This window comes from Pteropus vampyrus, unplaced genomic scaffold (genome assembly GCF_000151845.1).
Source record: "Pteropus vampyrus isolate Shadow unplaced genomic scaffold, Pvam_2.0 Scaffold134, whole genome shotgun sequence".
Lineage (NCBI taxonomy): Eukaryota > Metazoa > Chordata > Mammalia > Chiroptera > Pteropodidae > Pteropus > Pteropus vampyrus.
The window spans coordinates 1,664,798-1,687,503 of NW_011888915.1; the positions used below are offsets into that span (position 1 = coordinate 1,664,798).

A 22,706-nucleotide genomic window follows, 5' to 3' on the forward strand; every position below is an offset into this window, starting at 1 on the left:
CTGAGAAAGTTGTGAAGCAATCATTAAAAACTGAGAAATAGAACCAATGAGGAAAAGTAAAGAGGTTTTGAATAATTGGTTCTGGACAAAAGTGGTCAAAAAACTTTAAGTCTTATTAACAGACAATGGCTTATTTAGCACAGCTGCTTTCCATTTCCCCTGGAGAAAGCAACAAAAAGAAGACCAGTAGGAAGTATGGTGGAAGGATTGGAAATGGAAGCAAATGGTTAGCAGGCTCTCCGAAGGAGAATGTTTAATGCCATTTCCTAGAGATATTTAAAATGTGTCCCGAGCAAACGCTGATGGTCTTTGCAGGTCTTTTTCTTACTGATTCTTAGATACCACGAAGCTTGCAGTTATACTTGTTCAGCCTGTGCTTTCTCTCCAATTCATGGCAGCATGTACCCATTTTATGAATTTTACTTACAGATATTCAACACCGTGCCTGATGTGCCTCTCACCAATGCCCAGCTGCACCTGTCTCGGAAGAAGAGCGGTGACTCCAAGCCCCCGTCCTGCAGTGAGAGGCCCCTGACGCTCTTCCATGCCATGCAATCAACAGAGAAACGTGAGTCCCACTGCTCAGGCCAGCCAGGCCCTCAAGGGACATCCCGTGCCGCCTCCCAGTCGCTCAGGGGGCGCACCTCCCCCTTCTCTGTGGGCTGCCACCTTTTGTGTCCTTGAGGACTGTGTAGCATTGTGCCCTCTCAGGTACCATGGCTGTGTAACCCTGATAGGACAGGAAGCAGTACTGCTGAGAATGAAAGCCCGGGGCCACTCGCTGTTCAGGATTCCCTCTCCAGATCTCCCGTGGGCAGACAGCTGAGCGCTCTCCCTCCCACACAGTAAGAGCTCAGCTCAGACATGCTTCTTCCGGCCCTCTTTTGTTCGTAGCTTCCATAGAACTAGTTTCCTTGCCTTTTCTCAGTTTGTAATTAGATGCTTATTAATGCGAGTCACATGTCCCACTAGAATGTGACTCTGTGAGGGCAGGACTTTGTTTTGCTCGTCTTTCTACTACTCCCCCTCTCACAGGGTCTGGTGTGGAGTGGACACTTGATAAATATGTGAAATTAACTAATGAATTAATTACAAAATAATACTGTCCTTGTTCCAAATAGCAGTGTAATTAAATCTTTTTTCATCTCAGAATTTCTGAGATCTTTGCAGTGATCAGGTTACTGCATCCTAAAATATCCAGTCTCGTTTAACATTTGTAATGAGAGTTGAGTATCATAGGATAGGAGTCGAGGGCTCCAGTTCAGCCTCAAGTCCATCAGACCTGGGTTCCTATGCTGGCAGCAGCACATGGGCAAGCAAGCCTTTCACCTTCTCTCAGCCTCAGTTTGCTTATCTATGAAGTAGAGATAATACCTCATAGGGAAGTTGTGATGATTAAATAAAGTTATGCATTTAAGCCTCAGGCACAAAGCCTAGACATGGCAAGGGCTGACAGCTGAGAGCTGCTGCTATTATTATTAGTTGTTTAATCACACACAGATACCACGGTTGGTCCATTTAGGCAGCTGACATTTACATGATGTCTGCCAGGGATGGGAGCATAATATGAGTATGTGTTTAAGGAGCTCACAACTGAGTAAGGGAGGCAGACAAGTGAATAGACAGGTAATGGTAATGCGTGACTGCTCTTGTGGAGCTATGTACCTTCAGAGAGGCAGTAGAACACACTGGTTGAAAGGCACACTGGCACCTGATGTCCCGGGTGAGAGTTCTGCCTCTGCTGCTCACTGGCTTTGTGCGATGGGGAAGGTTCTCAAACACCTCAGGGCTTCAGCTTCCTCTTCTGGAGAATAGGGATGATAACAGTTATTACCTCACAGGGTTGTTGTGTGATTGAAGCACTTCAAATGGAAACTGGGGCTGAGTAAGTGCTCAGTAAATGCTGGGGGTGGTGATAGCATTATTATTATTACCAGTATTATTACTACTACTATTACTACTACTACGACTACTACTACTACTACTACTACTACTACTACTGCCGCCATTATTACTACTACTGCTGACCTCCATGATGTACAGTAAAGTCACAAAGCAGAATAATGACCCACTCTGCCTTGAAGAGAAGAGATTCCTTATCAGGATTGGCATCTTTTTCTTTCTGTTACAGAAAAATAATTTTTAGCCCCTTGCATTTTAAAAGTAATGGCTTTCCTTATCATAACTCCCGAAAAGAAATCTTGCCCACCCCCAGAATATTACACATTTAAATATATTGCAGTATCTCATAATGGTGTTTTTAGAGCCATTAGGGTGTTTTAGATATTTTGCATTTATGAGTAAAGCTACTGTTATGATCTTTGTAGCTAATCTGTTTATATTCATAATCATTTCCTAAAGATAAATTCCTGGAAGAATTTCTTGATCAACGGATATGCACAATTTTAGGGCTTTGACTCTGTATCGGGATTGGCTTCCCTTTGAATGATGACCTGTCTTCCTCTTGAATATCTGACTTGGGTCGCTCTCACTGCGGTCTCCACCTGGCCTTGGCCCCTCTGCATGTTCCAGGGAACGCTTGGGACAGGCCTGGCCTCCCCCACATCTGCCATGAACAAGACATCGAGCTACGGAGTGATATGCTTCTCAGGTTTCCAGGAGATCCATGGTCACCTAATGTTTTGTACTAAGTGTGTACAGTGCAGATGGGGACAGATCAGACAGTACTGGTAAATTCTTATAAGCTTAAAATAGTGCTGAGTTTGTGATTAGACTGCAGCAGAAGCAGCTTTGGAACAGGTCTAAAAGCATATTCTGGGAGCATGTAAGAAAGAAGATGGAGATGAGGAGAAAATCAATTAGATCTTTGCCCAAGATTAATTTTATCTCACAGGCAGAGGATGAAAGTTAAGGACGTGTGAAAGCAGACCTGCCTAAGCTGCAGAACAAGCTGCTGTGTCCCTGTCTGGATGGAAGAGTGGAAGGACTGGAAGAGGGAAGCAATATCTCTTTCCTCTGAATGTTAGTAAAGGCTCCCTGGAAACAGGACTAAAATCTCCACAAGCTCAGATATTTGTGGGATGCTTAGCTTCCCCCGCTTTCTCAGAGAACAAGTATTTCAATAGAAACAGTCTCATTGAAAAGCATATAGATGTATGTATATACATGTACTTTTATGATCTGTTTTGGAACCGCTTTTTTACTGGGAAACTGGAATGATAGCAGGGCTGCCTTGGAAAGCAACATGGAAGGAGTGGGTGTGTTGATGCTGTGAGGAAGACTGGGTCAGGAGCTGTCGCCCCCCCCATAGATTGTAATCTAGCCACCCATCAATATTAGATGAGTAGGACAGTGCATGGTAAAATTTTCACACACCTAATCCTTCCTTTTTTCTAGTCTGTGGACAAAGATAGAAGACTACATTATTAAGCACTTGCTGAGTTTATTCTTTAGAATTAAAGTGTAGGTAAAGACACTGCAGGTAATTTGTGTGTGTGATGGGGAGAATTGGAATTGTATTTCCATAATAACGATGTGTATTCCATAATGTATAATAGTAATTGTATATTCTGTAATAGTGATTTTTCAGTTTTTCAGTTCGAGGCCTCTTTCTATACCTAGCTCAGTATTTCCCAAACTTGAATCATCTGCATAAACCTTCATTTACTCTTTGGGCCACAGCCACATAACTTATGCACTGTTGTTTGTTTAATACATTTTTTAAATCAATTTAAAGCAATTTACTTTTATACATGGCCTATTCCTACTCAGTAAAACCTCTAAAAACATGAGTTTGATGGTGTAATGGTAATATTTTTTAATATACATTAGAATAAATAAGTAACCATTAAGATAAAGAATATTCATCCACATCCAACCTTAGAATCTTCTTGCGTTGTGCCTATGGAGTGTGTACCACAGTTCTGAAGTCCACAGACCATGCTCTGAATTTTTGACTGACTCAGATCCCTCTTCTTAACATAAATATACAAACTCAAGTTTCTTTTGTCTACTCGACTAGAATTGGTTTCACATATTGTCAGTTGGTCATTTATATTGCTGAGTACACTGACTGTTCGTCTATCAATTTCATGCTCTGCATTTTTGGCTCGTCATGACACCTGTCCAGGTTTGATGTGACCTTATCTTTCTTCAGGTTCTTATCACAGAGAAACTATCTCGTTAGAGGGATTGTGCTTGCATGGGCATGTACATGCACATGCACGTGCACGCGCACACACACACACACACACACACACACACACACATTCACACATACCTCTCTCTACCTTCAAATGGGGCATGTGATATTTTTCAGAACCTCATTGTCTCTCACGTCTGTATACCTGATCTCTTTTAAGTTTAATTATGCTTTTTCTATTCATCGATGTACTTGCAGTTTAATTTTCTCTGTATTTCATTGGTCAGCTCTCTTCATACATAGTTTAGATAGTTAATGGACCTGAAACTCCAAGGGTAGCTCACTTGGGTGCTTCCATTTGAGAGGTTCCCATTGTTCATCGTCAGCATATGCTTTGCTCTCACCTATCTGCAGTGCCCCCACTCTGTACAGAAGTTGGAACCCATTCTTTTCTCTTAGAGGGGAGTCTGTGCCAATACTCTTGGCCTCAGATTACCAGTTGCCCTGGAGAGGAAGCTCCTGAGAGTCACCTTGCAAGTTCCTGGGCTCGGTTCTCTGTCTTTACATCTGCTCTTCAGGCTCATGGAAGTAACTGACATGTTACTCGATGTTCATAGATGTGTGTATTATTTTCCAGGAGTTTTTCCTTCTGTGTAGGTAGACCAGTTATGTGCCCAGGCACCTGTCTAAGACTCCTCTTCCACTTTAATCTGTGGGTAGCAGTGGAGTCTTCTCTAAGTGTCTTTTTCCTTTTTCCCTAAAAATAAAACTGTCTTTGAGCTGGCAGCGATCTCTTCCCAGAATGAAGTGCTGGATTCTTTCTCATGCTCTGTGCAGAGACTTCAGTTACAAGGCAGCATGTGGCTCCTCCTCATAGACAGTCAGCATGTGGTAGAAGTGGGGCTAGGAATGAAATGGGAGTAGTCTCTGAAATTAAAACTTTTTGGAAAAGAACAAAGGAAATGACGGGGAAATGTAGGATTTAGAAAACATCTTAGTAGCAAATGCAAATCATTTGGAAACCACTGAATATTCTAGTGAGAAAAAGACTAGATATCCGAGTTGTCTGTAGCTGGTCAAGGAACATTTTCTGAAAGGGGGAAATTTGAGAATGATGCTGAAGGAAATGAAAGTCATAGTCTGATTCAAAGGACAGAAGGGTAGACTGTGATGCTCAACAGAAGGAGCATAGCAAGGGTCTTTCTGTAAGTAGCAGAGGGTAGCTCTCGTCTCCAGAACTGAGGAGAGGACTGTGAAAACACATGTTCCAAAATGAACTTGGAAACCATTTTCCCTTAGAAATTGACTTTTTTGTTTATATATGTAATATATATATATATGGCTACATATTTTATCAAGCGGTTTCTTGTGCTAGGTTCTGCGCATAGCAGCATCTCATTTAATCTTTACAGTGAGATGACACAGGTACTGTCTCTATTTTACACTGGGAAGAAAATAACATTTATGTTAAATAATGTGCTCAGAGTCACACAGCAACAGAGCAGTAGATTTGAACTCAGTCATTCTGACCTCAAAGCTACACTATTAACCAGTCGTTTTTTTCCTTTCCGATTTTAATTTATGGGATCTTTCTAGAGGAAACATGGTTCTGCGTGTCTTTGTGACCTAGCCTGCAAACCCAACCCAATTTTTGAGGGAAAATGGTTTCCAGTTCCATTTCTGAAACTCAAGTTTAAACTTTATTTCATTAAGTTAGGGATCTGCTTGTAAAGTCTGGTGTGGAAGGATAAATGGATGCGTTAGATTAAAACCTTGAGACTAAGCTAGATTAGAACTTCATTTAATAAAAACAATGAAAGTAAAATTATTATAGGTCAGTTAACATGCCAAGCAGCCTGCTCTGCCCATTTTGATCTCATCCTCACAATTGATAATCACTGAATAAGGTAGGTTCTCACTGTCGACATTTATCTAAAGATAAATGAAGGCTCTAGAAGTTAGGCAGTCACATAACTGAAAATGGCAGAGGAATAATGTGAACCCGGGTGGTTTCCCTTGCCCAAGCCATGTTGTCTCCAAAAGGGTGCCTCTGTCAGTTCTTGAGCCACAAAAGTGAAAACCTTGCTAGACTGTTACAGAAGCAATAAAGCCATTGCTCCCAGCTTCCAGCACTGCCATGGGTCAGTTGAACCATATTGAATGGGTTCTTCAGTGTGTGTAGTGGAAGGCAGCAGACACTCCACAGCTGTCCCTGCAGATCCAGCACCAGCTATGCAGGTTTTCAATTGTACTGCCAAATGAATGGTAGCAAAAGAGATTTCTGTTTAATCTCTAAGTTTCCACACAGATACCTCATACAACAGAAATTGGACTGATATATCTAGGTGAAAGGTGCTAACACACAAGCTATACTTTTTCTGGACAACTGTAGAAAGCAGAGCCAGAAGGACTGGGATTTGGGGCAGCCTGGAGTGGTGGTTGAAAGCAGGAGCTCTGCAGTTTGACTGCATTGTTCTGATACCGTCTCAGTTACCTACCAGCTCTGAGACCTGAAGTATATTACTCAGCTTTTCTGAACCTCCATTTTTCTCATCTGTAAAATCAATCACTAGTAAAAACTTTCCTGGAGGGTAATTACCATAATTAAGTGAACCAGTGCATGTACAGTACTTGACACTGGGCCTAGAATATAGTAAGCACCTAATAAACATTGGCTACAATTTTGATGATTATCATCAGGTTATAGCTTTACCTTACATTTGATTGGGAAAGTATTCCCCCTCTGTAGCCTGCAGGTTCCCAGGGAGAGGCCCATATGTGAGGGTAATGCAGAATTGCCCTGGCCTCAGCAAGAGCCCGTTTGATGCTTGAGTGCAAATACATCAGCAGCCTGGGATGAGTTGTACAGTGTTGATGGGGGTGGGAATGGATTCTTGGGCTTTGTTTTACAAGGATCATGTTAACTAGCTGCTGGGATTATAGCTCTGATTGATTCTTTTAGTTCAGTTAATTCATCCTGGACCCTCTCCCAGACAGGCCCAGTGAGAGGCTGAGAATTTAGCTCATATACTTCTCATGTGCTTCTTCCTTGTTAAAAAATAACTGGGAATTCATACTATTCAAAGGCTTACATAATGCCTCTCTCTGAGCGTGCAGAGCTGCAGTATATGCCTTTTCTCAGGTTGCCTCTGCAGATCCTGGGTGCTCTGGACACACCTGTTTGTCTTGGCAGATGACATGTTTATCCACATGGATTCCTATTGTCACACGGACTGTAAGGGATAACGTGGCTCTCGGCTTAATTATGTGTGGTTACCGTGTGTGACTGAAAACTGCATAGCTGATGTGGCCATTAAAAAACAATGCAGTGGAAAACTAATGGCAGGAAGAAAGTTCAAGATAGATCATTAAATGAAAAAAAAGCATATTATAGGCTCATATCTCTGATATTATCACTAATGAACAATGGAGATAGAACAGCATTAGGTATAATGTTATCCCATTTTGTTAAAAGGAAAAATACACACACACACACACACACACACACACACGTATTTCTGTGCATAGAAAACTGACCAGATGTGTACACGCCACAATACATATGATATTTGTATGCTTTTCTGTACTTTCTAAATTGAAGAAGAATGCATACTTATTATATATCGACTAATTTTTACATTATTAAAAACAAAGCCCCTTAATTGTACATTTCATTTACTCTCTCAAACCCATTTTGCAATGAGTCATGGGATAAAAATAAGTAAATATATAATTGTCTTCTTTCTAATGAATAATAATATAAGCAGTCTATATGTGGATGCCCTCAGATATCAGGGTACCATAGATTAAAGGGGAGAGTTCTTAACTCAAAAGTTCTCAAGTAGAGAAGAGGGCTATTGTCGGTAGTAGAGTGTCCATTTAACTCTCATCATTCAGCTCCCTATTCAGCCATTAATTCGAGGCTCACTCGTACGCTGTGGTTTTTAGAATGCTGTTTCAAGGCTGGGCGTCCCTATCGTGCCTCCATGTCTCATTCCTGAGAATCGGTTCAATTCTAGGCCAGCCACAATAACTTCCCCATTCTCTCATTAAATTCAGTTTTATTGGCATTCTTTCCCTTTGCAAAGAAAAGGGTTATTATGAACGTCTTGAGGAGAGGATAAGTCAGTTCACACAGGACCAAAATCAGTGGTAGTTTTGCTGAAGACAATCTGCCACAAGTTGTAATATCACGTGTTGTGTCCTATGGTCAAAACAACGGATTGACCTGATTTTTCATTTATCGACTCACTGTTTAGCTCATCACAGCCCGAACTTCTTTTTAAGATTATTTTTTAAAACATTGCCCAAACTGTTTTCATATGCTCCAACACATTGCCCAAACTGCTTTTTAAGATTATTTTTATCATAGCGACTGAGGCTGAGTCAGCCTGAAATCAGACTACCTCAGATTTTAGCGTGGCTTGGCACTCCACTATTATCAGGAGCAAAAGCTACAGGGGGAAAAAAATTGCTTCAGAAAGTCTGATTCCAAGCTTCCCGTGTATTTGGGTGTTTCCCAGAGATGGTAAACTCAGAAATTGCTGTGCACTCATCATTTATTATTGCAAAATTCATTAAGCTGCCACCCTATTATTATCCTATCTTGTCAAGATGATACATTACAGACTTCATTGCAAAACTCTTAACAAGCAGGAGAAAGTACACCTCTCTCTCCCCACCGCAGCACAGGAAAGCCTCTGGGTATTTTGCTTTTGCCTTAATATTTTTTTGCATAAAGCTCTGGGTCTTTACAGAACTTCTGTCTGTCTGGCAGCTCCCTTTTCTCCCTGTTTGATTATGTGGAGAGAGAGTTCCCTCCTTTGGGCTCTATGAGGCATCATGAGTTGCCGTTAAAGAAAAGCCATCGTCCCTCTTCTTTTTGACAGCTAGTCTCAGACATTGTGGAAAGATGACAATATTAGCCTGAATTCTGACAGATAGTCCATGTGTGGTGGGAAACCTCTGCCAAAGTGACATCGAAGATCTATGTTTCATATTTATTATTTAGCTTTGTGTATTCAGTGGGCCAGGCGTGTCCATGCCTGCCGAGACGTGTGAATTTGGCTTGGCCCTGCATGTGCGTTCCTGGCCTCGTCTCTGGGTTCTTCGATAAACAGAGACCCTGCCTCTTCCATGTGGTGGGGTTGTCACTAGAGTGAGCGGGAGAGTCACTTGGTAAATATGGAAAATGAAGTAGCTTAGCTCCCGGATTTCCATGGCAACCCCCAGAACAAGTACAATATCACCAAAATTATTCTGTGGCTTTCTTTTTTTAGTTGCAGTGATTTGGTTGCATGCTCATGTTTTTCCGCTCCTGATTTGTACAAAAAACACTGCCCACTGTTACCAAGACTTGGATTTCAAGGACATTAGTGTTCCCTGTCTGAAGTACCTGAAAAATTCAGTCACACAAAACTGCCTCTTTTGTGCTAGCTGAACACATTTTGATTGTTTATCGTTGCCTTATATTTATTATTTACCTTATAACCATACATGGAGCTTTAGTAGACGCTATGCATGGACAAGGCACTAGGAATGTATGAGTTGATGCTGACCTCGCAGGTCACTGTAATGGATGCTTGATGTATTCTGTGTGGGCAGACATGACCCAGCCCTTGAGGGTCACGTCCACATCCAGTTTGTGCCTCCTTGTAGAACATATGTTCGTGAAAGCATCCAATGCATTACTCATACATGTTTACAATTGTTCAGGAATTGATTTTATCATTTTCTCGTTTCTGGGCTCTTGTTTTCTGTGACTAATATAAAGAGAGATTCTTGTTGACAAACATGCTTGAGGAAGGCAAGCATTTTCACTGACTTCCACCAGTTTAGGAATACTCAGTTGTGGGCATTCTTCTCTTTTGGTCATTTAAATGGTTCTCTATGATCTTGTTGATTTGACTAATAACTGGTTGTTGTTCTTTTTCAGTCCACTACTCTATAATTTTTTTTCTTCAGCGGTGTAATTGCCATCAGTCCTTCTTATACCTTCTGATCAGAATGTCAGAACTGGTTTGAATCATCAGTGGCTCAAAGAAGGCCAGCTCTCTCAAATTTGAATGATTTTGTTAATTTTATTTTTTTTTTAAAAAGTCACTTAGGCTGCCTGTTCTCATTATGTTTTTCTGTCAGGAGTAAGGTCTCATTTGCCCACTTGACAAAATCCCTCCTGTTTTGAGTGACATTACTGAATCATTTTCTCTTTATTTCTTAATTCATTCCAGATGCTGTAGAATTGATCTCTATAGTCTGCCACAACCGCTAAAACATTTGTTTTTCTGTTGATTTTATTCTTTTCCCCTTCTCTGGAATAATTCTCACCTACCTGTTCATTCTTAGTAAGGATTGTTAGCATTTCAGCTTAGAAGTCTATCCAGCTAGAAGTTCTCAGTCTCATTATCTGAGGTCTTATGGCAAATAAAACTGTAATGGTCTTGTAGTCAGTGAGTGCCAGGTTTCTAGTTTTCCTTGTCATATGGCGCATCAAGGGAGACCAGTAAATAGTCTGCCTTTTAGGACACATATTTGGCTATCTTGGCCGCAAAACTAAAATCTCGTTATTAATTGTTTTTGCTCTTCTTGCACAATCAACTCCTTTCCCTTTCCCTGACCTTTTGCTTTTGTTGTCGTTTTGTTTTGTTATAGGTTGTGCGATATGTGAAAGGTTCTAGATATCTAAATATGATTCAAAACAGAACCTCAAAAAGAATTTACTTCTTAAAAAAGGAATTCTAATGTCTACCAGTAAATGAAATACTAGAAACCTTAAGCTCAATTTGAGTGTAGACACCTGTTTTATTCTATTGATTTTTCTAGTCCAGGCGGGGCAAGTTCTCATTTTCTACCCCGTCCTTATTCTTTTGTAGGTTTATTTCCAACAAATATCATGTTCCATATGCTATAGCCTTCCCTGTTTGTTAGCTCATGGAGAATACCAGTCTATAAAATTATAATAGTAGTTATATTCTTAAAATTTTTACCTAAGTCCGGTTTTTAGAATTAAATCTTTTTATGAGCATAGGATTCTGATGAAATATTTTATAAAGCAAAGCATCTTTATACAATTTTTTCTGTTGTGATTTCAAAGTTTTATCTGTCACGTATCCAATCTTAAGTTGCTCATAGTCTACTGAGGAAGGTAAACATATGAATAAATACATATTCAAGTTAATAAATACACTAGTTTGTATCTGAATAAAATACCAAGGAATTAGTCTAGGGGTCTGTTAACTGTCTGGGAACCCTGTTTGGTACTCAGTAGGTGCTCAATAAATATTCATTGAATAAATGAAGTTGAAGAAAGTTTCATCTCAGATATTCTCTTTTTTTAATGGCTAGGAAGGCAGAGAAAATAAGTCCTGATAATATTTTAGGAAAACTAATAATACTTTTAGCAAGGTGTTGTTTTTAATTTATAGACGCATAACCCTCTCATGGACAACTAAATGTAATCACAAGAGAAGTATGAGCTACTCTTCTGTTTCTCCATTCAGGGAATTATGTCATGCAAACTTAGCCTTGAACTGGAGTTAATAAAACTATTCGTCTCTCCTCCTGTATAAAGTTGAGAAGTGTCATCTTTGTTTCCTTTTTTTATATGGTGGTCTTGGGCTCCTCATAGTCTTGCAGGAATCTTAATAGGAGTATTTTGTGCAAAGGAAAATATTACTTATACTGATTCATACTGATAAGTGGCATAGCTATTCCCTCAATGATCCCTTAGTTATGTAATTTTAGAGTTGTTTTTCTTCCCAGTAGCAAGTTCACATTTGCAGGCCCTATTAGTCTGCCTACATCTTGGCTCAATGTCACTCTTTTGGTTTCTCTTTCTTTGTTGTTGTTTCTGTTTGGAATTTAAGCTCTTGAAATATGAATAGTTCTAAATCTCAGGAATCAATGTAATAATCTCCTTTTTTCAAAATCTACTTAGAGTTCAGGAATCTCTCAATAGTCTCATGGGGGTTTTACCTCTTCTACAGGGCTTTAAATATGGCTTTGAAAATTTGCCAAGATATTAGAAGTTATTGGTGTGTGTGTATGTGTGCGCGTGTGCGTGTGTTTAATGCGAAAATTACTCTAACATCCTTTCGAAAGCATTATATATTTTTACACAGGACTAGTGCAAAGGGAAGAATATTTTTTATCATGACATCGCTCTTTTTATTGCCTAAAGATACCAGAGTTCAAATGTTAACCTCTAAACGACCATGTCAATGAGCCTAGTCTGTCTTTTTAGGGATATGGTATACCCCTGGCTCATTTCAAAAAGGTCCAGCGAGGATTATTAACCCAGTTATGATATTTTTTGATATGTGAATTGATTGCTCAAAATGTTAGTTGATTTCGATATGGTATATCTGTAATGAATGTGGGACAAGAAGGACATTCTAAGTCTTTAATATTTTGCTACAGCAGTGGTGCCTGTGCCATTTAGCTAAATCATCCCAAAAATGTTTTCTTCAGTGGATGGTTCCAAGTTTTTAAAGATGGGAAGAAACAGAAAGTTCTTTTCTTTGAGCAATGTTCTAAAGTTTGCAAAACGCATTCTTGCATACGATCCCACTCGTCCTCATGACAGCTCCTGGAGCTGTGCAGGACAGTTCTCATTCTCCCTGTTGTATAGATGCTTTAGCCAAGAAACAGAGAGTGTGAGTGAAAATTGCCTGAGGCCACACAGCCTGTCAGGGATGTAGTCTTGAAGCAAATTCAGGTTTTCTCCCTCCTGGCTTGGCAATATCTCCAAGCATTAACGTGACCGCTTGGACTACGGACTTGGTTTTTTATATGCAAACTACCCTGTAGCCCTTACAGATCTCTTTATCAAAGAACTAACTTGAATCTAAACATCAAATACATAGAGCTAAAGCAGCCCAGAAGGGTTCGTCTGGAGAGTGGTCAGGAATTTAAACTGCAGAGTCATGAAGAAGTGGGTGGTCAAATAGAAGATATTTTATGGTGAAGTGCTACTGGAGATAGAATGTGGTCTGGGCAATTAAGACAACGTTGAGGGCAGGAGTTTTAAAATAAAAGGTAAATTGTCACAGTAACCAAGAGGATCTGGCTGAATGCAAGGGGCTGAAAGGCTGCTCTCTGTTCAGACCATCTTCCAATCAAAAGAAGACACAATTTATGGTGCAGTGGTAGGGCCACTTTTAGGGAAAAGGCTGGTTGTGTTAAAGGACAGGTATTTCCTCTCAAGTGGAAAAGGGGGTTTTGCTCTAAAGTTTCAAATCACCTGTTCCCCTTGGACTCTTCCTTTCCCACTTGTAATTCTTATGCTTTACTATGTCCTTTGTTTAGCTTAGTTAGGACCAGAGACCTCAATCCAGTCTCATTATTTATCAATTTTTGTATGTGTAAGAATAGACTATTCCTATGGAATGATATTAATATGGGGCTTGTGGCCTTTTTTCTCCCCCAGAGGAACAAAGAAACAGCATCATCAACTCCAGTTTGGAATCTGTCATCTCATCTAATGCAAACAGCATCCTTAATTCCAGCAGCAGTTTACAGCCCAACATGAACTCCAGTGACCCAGACCTGGATGTGCTCAAACCCACCCGGCCCAACTCACTGTAAGTATGATGTCCACTTGTCTGTCGTAGTAAGCCCTTGGTCAGCCATTCTGCCCAGAATTTGCTCTCTGGCCCCATATGACTTGGAGCATTGTCCTATGAACATGATTTAAACCTTCTCCCTGAACTTGGAGCTTGGCTGGTTGGTTGTGGATTAACCATTATTTGTAACATACTGCTTCTTGGCCTTGGTGATCTTTGATTTACCATCCTGCTGAGATGACTTTGGTGATGGCAATTGCCTGTGCTGGCTGCTGGGCATGAAAAGCAATTTCATGTAGTTTTTTTTTTTTTTTTTTAACATCCAGGCACTGTAGTAGCTCAGTAGATCAGTAGCCAAGTCTGTTTCACTCATTCATGTTGTCTCGGTTTCCCTTCTCCTTGACTATGTTGAGAATGTTCGGTGCTACCTCTGTGTCCACTTCCAGAAAGAAGGGCCCCCCAGTCCCCCTCTGAGTCTTAAGATCCTCAAACCTTAGCATGACTATGATCACATACCAGAGATTATAAGAGAGGAACATTTGCTGTTTCATTCTCGGATATTGAGCCACCCATAGCCGAGACAGGCAGTTTTAGGGCTGCTTGTCCAGTCCTCCACGGGAATTAGATCTCCTCTGTTAAGGCCAGAAGGTTCTCCCTTGTGGTTTCATCTCACATTGCTTAGCATGCTTCCTCAGGCCACCCCATAAATCGTGTCAACTACAGCCTTTGCAGAAAGAATGTGAGGCCATGACCAGAACAGCTGGACTCTAAGGCTACGGTTGTATGAGACTCAGGAAAAACAGAGTTGACTTTGCCTGTCTCTAGTGAAAGTAGCTCACGGTTCAGCCACAGATTGCTTTCAGGGCAATTGTTTCACTGGATAAGACACAAGGATGTCAGAACCATTTCTTCCCCCTCTCCATGTGTGGTTGCATGATCACACTTTGCCATTATCTCTTTAAGATATTTACAGATCTGTAAAATGGGTCCAACAGTTTTTGCCTTTGAAGAGACTAAGGGATATTAAGATTTGAGAGGAAAAATGACTCTGAAATGGACTTGAGGTACTTACACTGACAACGCAACAGCGTTAAGATGAAACCATATGATGAAACCATACATTGAAAAAATCAGGTCTCTTTTTATTTGTTGGCTTTAAATCCTACCTTGATATTCAGGAAGTTTAATGACTTTATGTTACTTGGTAAATCATGTGTTTTCTTAACAAGAAGTGGACCAAAATCATTTAACTTGTTCAGCTTATGGGCAGTGAGTTTCTCTAGTTCCCCGTGGCCAGACTTGCCTGCGGAGCCTCCTTCCCTCACTGCATGGCTTTCTCAGTGGCTCCTAAATCCACCTACCTAGACATTAAGGAGATTATAGTACCTTTTTCCCCCCATTTTGTTTAAACCTTCTTTGTCCTACCAATTGCTGAAGTTATTTGTTGCTCAACATGAGCAAGGTTGAATTTCTAGCCCAGGTTGTTTAATTTAACATCCCCTGATTTTAATCGTAGTATCAACTAGTGGTCTTTAACCTCTGTTTGCAGCATCTGGGAGCTGGGAGTACCCTGAGTCACCACTGAGTACAGTGTGTCCAAAGAGGCTGTTCCAGCAGCTGAGTAGAAAGGGGGTTCTGTCTTTTAAACATGTCCTGGAAGAGAGGGCTTGGGCTTTTCATTTTTCAGTTGTCTAGATGTGATTTTTTTTTCCATTAAACACTGGGAGTCACTCCACCAGCTTCTCACCATCCAGGGGGACTGTTCCCTCCCTTCTGCAGATTTGGGGCAGGGGGTGGGGATTTCCCAGGGAAGGGAGGGTGATGCCAGGAACAGTTTTACTTGTCTGCTTTTAGAGGAAGATTAAAGGTAGGAGTATCTGTGTGTTTCTAACGAGGCTGTTGTCCTTCCAAGATGAGTGAATATCTGACTGATACCTGTGAGTGTCGAACTCGAAGGATGTTCTCGAGGTAGAAGCAGCGCTGATGGCAAGGCCAACACCAGGGTTTGCCACCCTCCTGACCGAGGGCCGCGCACAGGTCCTGTAGGCTCTGCAGAAGGTTCGCTGGCCATTTCTGACACCCAGGGCAGTGAGATGTTGTTCCCCACTTTGTGCCTCCCTGGTGTTTGTTTGTTTGTTTATTTTTGTTTGAGATTTGGCCTGGATGAGCCATGAACAGAAGCTGGGTAGTCCTAATAAACAGAAGCCACAGTACTTTTCCTGAGTAAATTAATTTTGAAAAGTCTGTCAAGACACCATGCCACGATGTTTGGGCTTAGTTGCAACCGACCGAGACCACTTGGGTCTCAGCCTCAGTTCTGGACCCTTTCATTCGCTCCATCACTGTTCACTTCGTAGTGCATAGAGATAGATCCTTGAAGAAAAACAATTAGTTAAGCAGATGAAAACAAAAAACAAAGTCAGAGGTGGGGGATTACCATTAACTCGACTATTAATTAGGCATAAGATTGGGATCCAGTCACCAGAAAACTGTCTGTTCTTTTTATTTCGTTAATTTGTTTTTCACTGTTTTCATAATGACTAGAATGATCACTATGACCATGTAACAATCATAATGAAAGAAATACATTTGTGACTCAACACCCTTTGGTACTTCAGAGACCACATTTTGCTGTGTCATGGGTAAATCTTTTCTAATTCTCCAAGGAGGTAGGGCTGTCTTGTTTGGGCATAATGCTAAATCAGGGTCAAAGTTAGAGTGCCACTTTTCATTCTCACTATGCCAAGGCAAGGCTGCAGGGTTTAAATATTATGCACGTCCTCAGCTATCTCTCCTGAAGATCAAAGGGTATTTGTAAGCCGGGACCAAAGTCCAGCTAGTCTAAGATGGTCAGCAAGTATCTTGGGTCCAGATCTATGCTATACTACCGAAGGTAAATGAGAAAAAGGATTCCTGGCCTCCCAAGAGTTTACAGTCTGGCTAAGGAGGAAAGACAGTGCTATGGCAGTGCTAAATGGGACTTACAGTTCATAAGTGTGTTTAGAGTTCAACAGCTATTAACTAAATATCTGTTGGTATATGGACCAGTTAAAATATTGAGAGGTGGAATAGATAAAATATGAGGTGGACATTAGGTAAGATATTATGAGTGGATGAAGAGCATTCCAGGTCAGGGAGCTGAGAGAGACAGAGATGATCTAACCAAGATGGTGAAAACAGCCAACAGACATCTGTGTAGCAGGATGGGGAGCTTAGTTCCTTCCCTACCACTACCACCAAAAAAAGTATATCAAACCAACCTTTAAAATCAGGACCCTCCTCACAAAAATCCAGATTTTTTTTCTGGATCGACTAGACATCCACACGCAAAAAAAATGAATTTAGAAACAGACCATATACCTTTTACCTTTCATAAAAATAAATTCAAAATGAATCATAGACCTAAATGTAAAATGTGGAACTATAAAATGTCTAGAAGACAACATAGGAGAAAGTCTAGGAGGCCTTGGGTTTGTCAATGTTTAGATACAACACTAAAAGCATAATCCATGAAAGAAAAAATTGTTAAGTTGGACTTCGTGTGGGTTAAAAACGTCTGCTCTGCAAAAGACACTCTTAAGAGACCAAGCCACAGACTAGGAGAAAGTATTTGGCAAAGAAAAAAAAAACTATCTTGTAAAGCAGCAGTCCCCAACTTTTTGGCATCGGGGACCAGTGCTCCTGTGAGAATGTAATGCCTGATGATCTCAGGTGGAGCTGAGGCAGTGATGCTAGCGCTGGGGAGCGGCTGCAGACACAGATGAAACTTGGCTCACTCGCCAACCACTCACCTCTTGCTGTGCGGCTCGGTTCTTACTGGTCCATGGCCTGGGGGTTGGGGACCCCCAGTAAAGGACCAGTATCCGAAATATATAAAGCACTCTTAAAATTCAACAGTGAGTAAACACCTAAATTAAAAACTGGGCAAAAGATCTGGACAGACACCTCACCAAAGAAGACATACAGATGCAAATAAGCATATGAAAAGATGCTCAACATCTTATGTCATTAGGGAATTGCAAATTAAAACAATGAGATATCATGACACACCTGTTAGAATGGCTGAAATCCAAAATACTGACACCAAGTGCTGGTGAAGATGTAGAATGACAGGAACTCTCATGTATTGGTGGGAATGCAAAATGAGACAGCCACTTTGAAAGATAATTTGGCAGTTCCTTACAAAACTAAACATGAGATTTATCATATGACACAATTCAGCGATCACACTGCTAAGTGTTTACCCAAATGATTTGAAAACTTGTGGTCATACAAAAACCTGCCCACAAATGTTTATAGCAACTTTATTTATAATTGACAAAGCTTAGAAGCAACCAAGATGTCCTTCAGTAGATAAATGGATAAACAAACTGTGGTACATCCAGGCAATAGAATATCATTCACAGATAAAAATAAGTGAGCTATCAAGTCATGAAAAGATACAGATGAACCTTAAATACACATTAGTGAGTGAAAATAGCCACTCTAAAAAGATTACAACATGGTAGTATGATACCAACCGTGTGACATTCAAAAAAAGGCAAAGCTACAGAGTTCATAAAAAGATTAGTGGGCAGGAGGGATGAATAGGTGGGACACAGATCATTTTTAGGGCAGTGATACCATTTTGTATGCTACTGTAATAGCAGATGCAAGACATCATGTATTTGTCAAACCCATTGAACACAAAAAGCTAATCCTCACCTTGTAAACTGTGGACTTTAGTTAATAATGTACCAATATTGGTTCATCAGTTGTAACAAATGTACCGCACTAATGAAAGATGTTAATAATGGATAAACTTAGAGAGTGGAGAGACATGTGGGAACTTTGTCATTATTTATTTATTTATTTGTTTGTTTGTTTGTTTATTTATTTATTTATTTTTATTTAGGCAAGGCAACCCTCGGTTGACCTCACAGATTGCAAGGACCTTGTCAGCTTACAATCCCTTATTTATTTATTTATTTATTTATTTTTATTTTTTACGCCTATAGCACCTGGTCTTCCTACGTGGTCTCCCATCCAAGAATTAACCAGGCCCGACCCTGGTTAGCTTCCGAGATCAGACGGGATCGGGCTTGTTCAGGGTAGTGTGGCCGTAGACGAACTTTGTTATTTTGAACAATTTTTCTGTAAACCTAAAACTGCTCCAAAAAAATCTATTTCTATATATTTTTAAAATCTAGATTTCCCACTTCTTTTCAAAAGTTAGAAAATTTGGCCATACTCAACCCATATGTTCCTTAGTGACAGATGATGCTCTCCAGTCCCTATCTTCTCACAACTGGCCTGCTTCACTCTTTTATATCTCCTGCCTGAAAGCCTGTGATAAATTAGACATTACCAAAGAATCTTTGTAACCCCTCCCATTAAGAGATGGAATCCTTGAATCTAGGCTGGTCTTCACTCTCTGACTTGATTTGATCGATAGAAATGTGGTAGAAGTAACATCATGTGACTTTCAAGCCCAGGCCAGAAGGCCTTGTAGCTTCCCATTTCATCCTCTTGGAACCCAACCACCATGTAAAAAACCACCATGTCTAGCTTCCTAGAGAGAAAACCCCAGCCATCCCAGCCTAGCCCAATGCCCAGGCCACCAATTAGTTGAATGAACCCACATGAGCGTGTCCAGGAAAGACCAACAAAAAAGCAGCCCAGTCAACCCACAGATTCATAAGAAATAATACATCGTGAATGTTTTAAGCCCTTGAGTTTGAGTTTGGACCAGTTATTTAGCAATAGTTAACTGTCACAAGGCCTATGAGTTTGTGACTGGAGTCATGGGTTACTACTTGGATGGGGCTGGGCTGCCTGGGTAAAGCAGAAAGATATGGAAGCTTCTCACTGTAGTAGAGTGGTGCCAGCATGAAGACTAACCTCTCAGTTTTCAGAATCTTCTTTGAAAAAAAATGATTCATAAATGAGATTCTAAGAAGTTAAGAAACAAAACAAAACTCATAGCTAATGGCTGAGGCAATGAGAAAGATAGCTTAAATACTGGCTTGGAAAGCAGGAAACCTTGTGCTGTAATCCTGGCATCAGCACTGACCGCCTGGTGCCAGTCCTTGGCCCTGAATGTGTCCATTCTCTCCCTCTCTGTGGTGGAAGAAGTGGGACTGACCTGTCTCTAAGAACTGAGGTTGTTAAATTGGTGCTTACAAAGGACTGCAGAAGTAAGAGTCATTCTCTCCTCTCACAATGACCAATAGAGTTGGCATCTTGCCACCACCTTCTGGAAGATAGAGATTTTTAAGGAGGAAGTAAACAAATGCTGAGAAAGAAGTCAGGGGACATCCCTCTAGGGACATAAGATACTGCAGTAATTTCCCTTTCAGACTGCTGGTGTCGGGGTAGAGAGGCTTGCTATGATTAAAAGAAGGCTAGGAGGGCGGGAGATGGTTACCGCAGTGCAGGAGCCTTCCACCTTGGATTTCTCTCTGCCTAAGCAGTCTCTACCCCTAAGAAATAACTCACTGCCCAGTAGCCCCGTAAATGAGTTTTTCTCGTTCTTTCCACTTGACACGCACACATGCATTTCCAAATCATTTCTGGTGACCTAAGAGATGTGTGCACACGAAGCACCTTCAAATTCTGCAAGTCAACTGTCCTGTTCTATCTTAGTGGCCAGTGAGAAGCGAGAGCACAGTCCCTGGAATTCAGAAAGAAAACGAGGCCTGCTTCCAGACAGAGTTATTTTCTCTGAAGCACTGATGGCTCCTTCTGACTTTGATTCAGATGCTCTTGGATGAAACCTGGGGAAAACTTCCCTTGAGAGATATTTCTAAAATTTTACGTATGTTTTACTTATTCAGTCAACATTCATTCAACAAATATTGTTGGAACACCTACTGTTGGCCAGGCATTTGAGTGCTGAAGATTCAGTGATTTAAAACAAACAAACAAATAAACAAGCAAACAACAACAACAAAAAAACAGTTGATTTTATATTCCAGTGGAGAGAGGAGGTAAATCACTCATATATCATGCATTTTTGGTGTGCGGACAAAGGAGGAAGGCTGTCGTCCTCACTTATCCCCATTACCTTCCTACCTTGAATCCCAGACCAGAGCTGTCTTCAGTACAGTCTTTGAGTTATCGGTGACAAGAAGGAACTTCTATAGAGGCAGGTACTGCCCCACCTTAAAGAGCAGGAGCAGAGCGAGTGGGGAGGCCAGGTAGGCACGCCTGTTCCTGAAAACTTTGGAAACTTCCAGATCTCATGGAGGTACTCGATAAGCTGTATGTGTAGCTGCTATCTATTGAGACCAAATGAATCACAAAATGAACAATATGCATCAGACAAGTGATAATTAATGGCATTTCTTTAAGCAGTTTTACCATCTAAGTGCTATTTATGCCAAAAGAGTTACACCCAAACAGGCAGCTATGATTTTACTACGATGATCTTTATTTGTCATCCTTTGGAATGCAGGGATTTGAAAGAGGAAGTTTTTCTCTGTGGTTGAATCAGTATTCTGTGGAGGAGGATCTTTCCTGTTAGATTGAAGATTCTGTTTCTCACCCACCCCAAATCAGAGAAGGTCTCTTCAGACTGTTTCCCCTGAAAACTTGGTGGCTTTCCTCACCTTGGGAAATAAGTTAAATGCATAATCATTTCACGAGGAATCATTGGCCCTTTCTTGTTCTTCCCAACCTCCACAGTGGTTTCAGCCTGCTTGTTTATGGTCATTTCTTGGACAGGTTCAAAACTATTCCTCTGACACTTCAGGCTCCTGGGGCTGCCACAGCCACAGCTCCTCAAGTACCAAGCCATGTTCCCCTGACTTCTCAGAGATGGTCACTGATGTAGCCCGTAGTCCTGTTTTCTGAGTGGCTTCCTGTCAGCTTTTCCCATTCCCCAGCCAAGATCTCCTTGCCAGTCAGGAGCCCAGCTAGCTTCACTTGTTTGAGAGTGGAGATTCCTGCCTAGTGACCCATCCGACTTTTATTGGATAAATGTGTTTGGTTATTAGCAGTTCTTTTTTTCACATAAAATTGCTTGAGGCAGCCTTCATACTTTATGACCCAGTAAGATTTTATTCCCAAGCACCAGGGCTGCCAGTGGCACTTGGATCTGTACAGCCTGTCAGGAGAGGGGGTATGGGAGGAGGTGGGGACAGGACACAGTTCCAAAGCTTAGCCACATCCCTGTTTTCCAGTATAGTGAGAATCATAAATGGAAAAATGTTTTCCTTCACACGCATTATAGTTTTCTTTCCCCCTTTGTGAGCTAAAATTACATAAAGGCTCTATTAATTTTTCTGTAAACTAATCAATCTTGTTAATATTCTACAACAGTTCCAAAATTTTGCTGTGACGCATAGTAGAGGCCAAAGCCTTGGGGTTGAACATATGAATGAATGAATTTCATTCTGAATTTAGCTGCCCTCAAATGCTTACAGCCCTGCATTGTATATGTGTAAGTAGGTGTTAAGCATTTTAAATCTTGAATTTTTGGTAGAATCTTTAGGGTAGGAAAGAGGCTTAAGATTTTACATGGCTTTCAGCACTGTTATGCCTATAAGGGGACTTCGAAGGAGCTCCAAAATGCCATTTTTTCCCACTTAGGGTTAGATTTAGAATTGTTTCTCTCCCTATGTATGTAATTTGGGGCAATCTTATTCATAGATTCAGATTCTAAACTGGGCAAATTAAAATCATATTAGAGTTAAAGTATTGCTTTTTAAACCTTTTTAGTCAATCTGGAAAGCAGATGCTTACTTATCTAGGAACACATTTCTAGTTGGAAATGGCCTTAGAATCTCATGTTTAACCCCTCCTCTGCATTACGAATTTAGAAAACCATGCAGGATTTACTGGCGGCTTCATTGAGTCTTCTAGGCAGCGTCTCAGCCCAGTGCAGTGTTTTCTCAGAGTGTGATCCTGGGACCAGCATCATTGGCATCACCTTTTAGCTTGTTAGATATACACATTATCAGGCCCTACCCCAGACTTACTGGATCAACTATGGAGGAGGATCCCAGCACTCTGTTTTAACAAGTCCCATGGGTGATTCTGACACATGCTAAAGTCTGAAA

At 40.8% G+C, this 22,706-nt stretch overlaps 1 protein-coding gene and 1 pseudogene across 2 annotated transcripts in view; one reads left to right on the top strand and one right to left on the bottom strand.

The window, feature by feature from the left end:
* Positions 1–22,706, top strand: part of ARHGAP26 (Rho GTPase activating protein 26) — a 399,050-nt gene that overhangs the window by 316,375 nt on the left and 59,969 nt on the right. For both annotated transcript variants that reach the window (XM_011367454.2, XM_011367455.2), the window contains exons 19-20: positions 430–568; positions 13,530–13,683. In XM_011367454.2, coding sequence (XP_011365756.1) covers positions 430–568; positions 13,530–13,683 — 293 coding nt within the window. The remainder of the gene's footprint in view (positions 1–429; positions 569–13,529; positions 13,684–22,706) is intronic.
* On the bottom strand, positions 18,654–18,772 carry LOC111744394 (annotated as a pseudogene).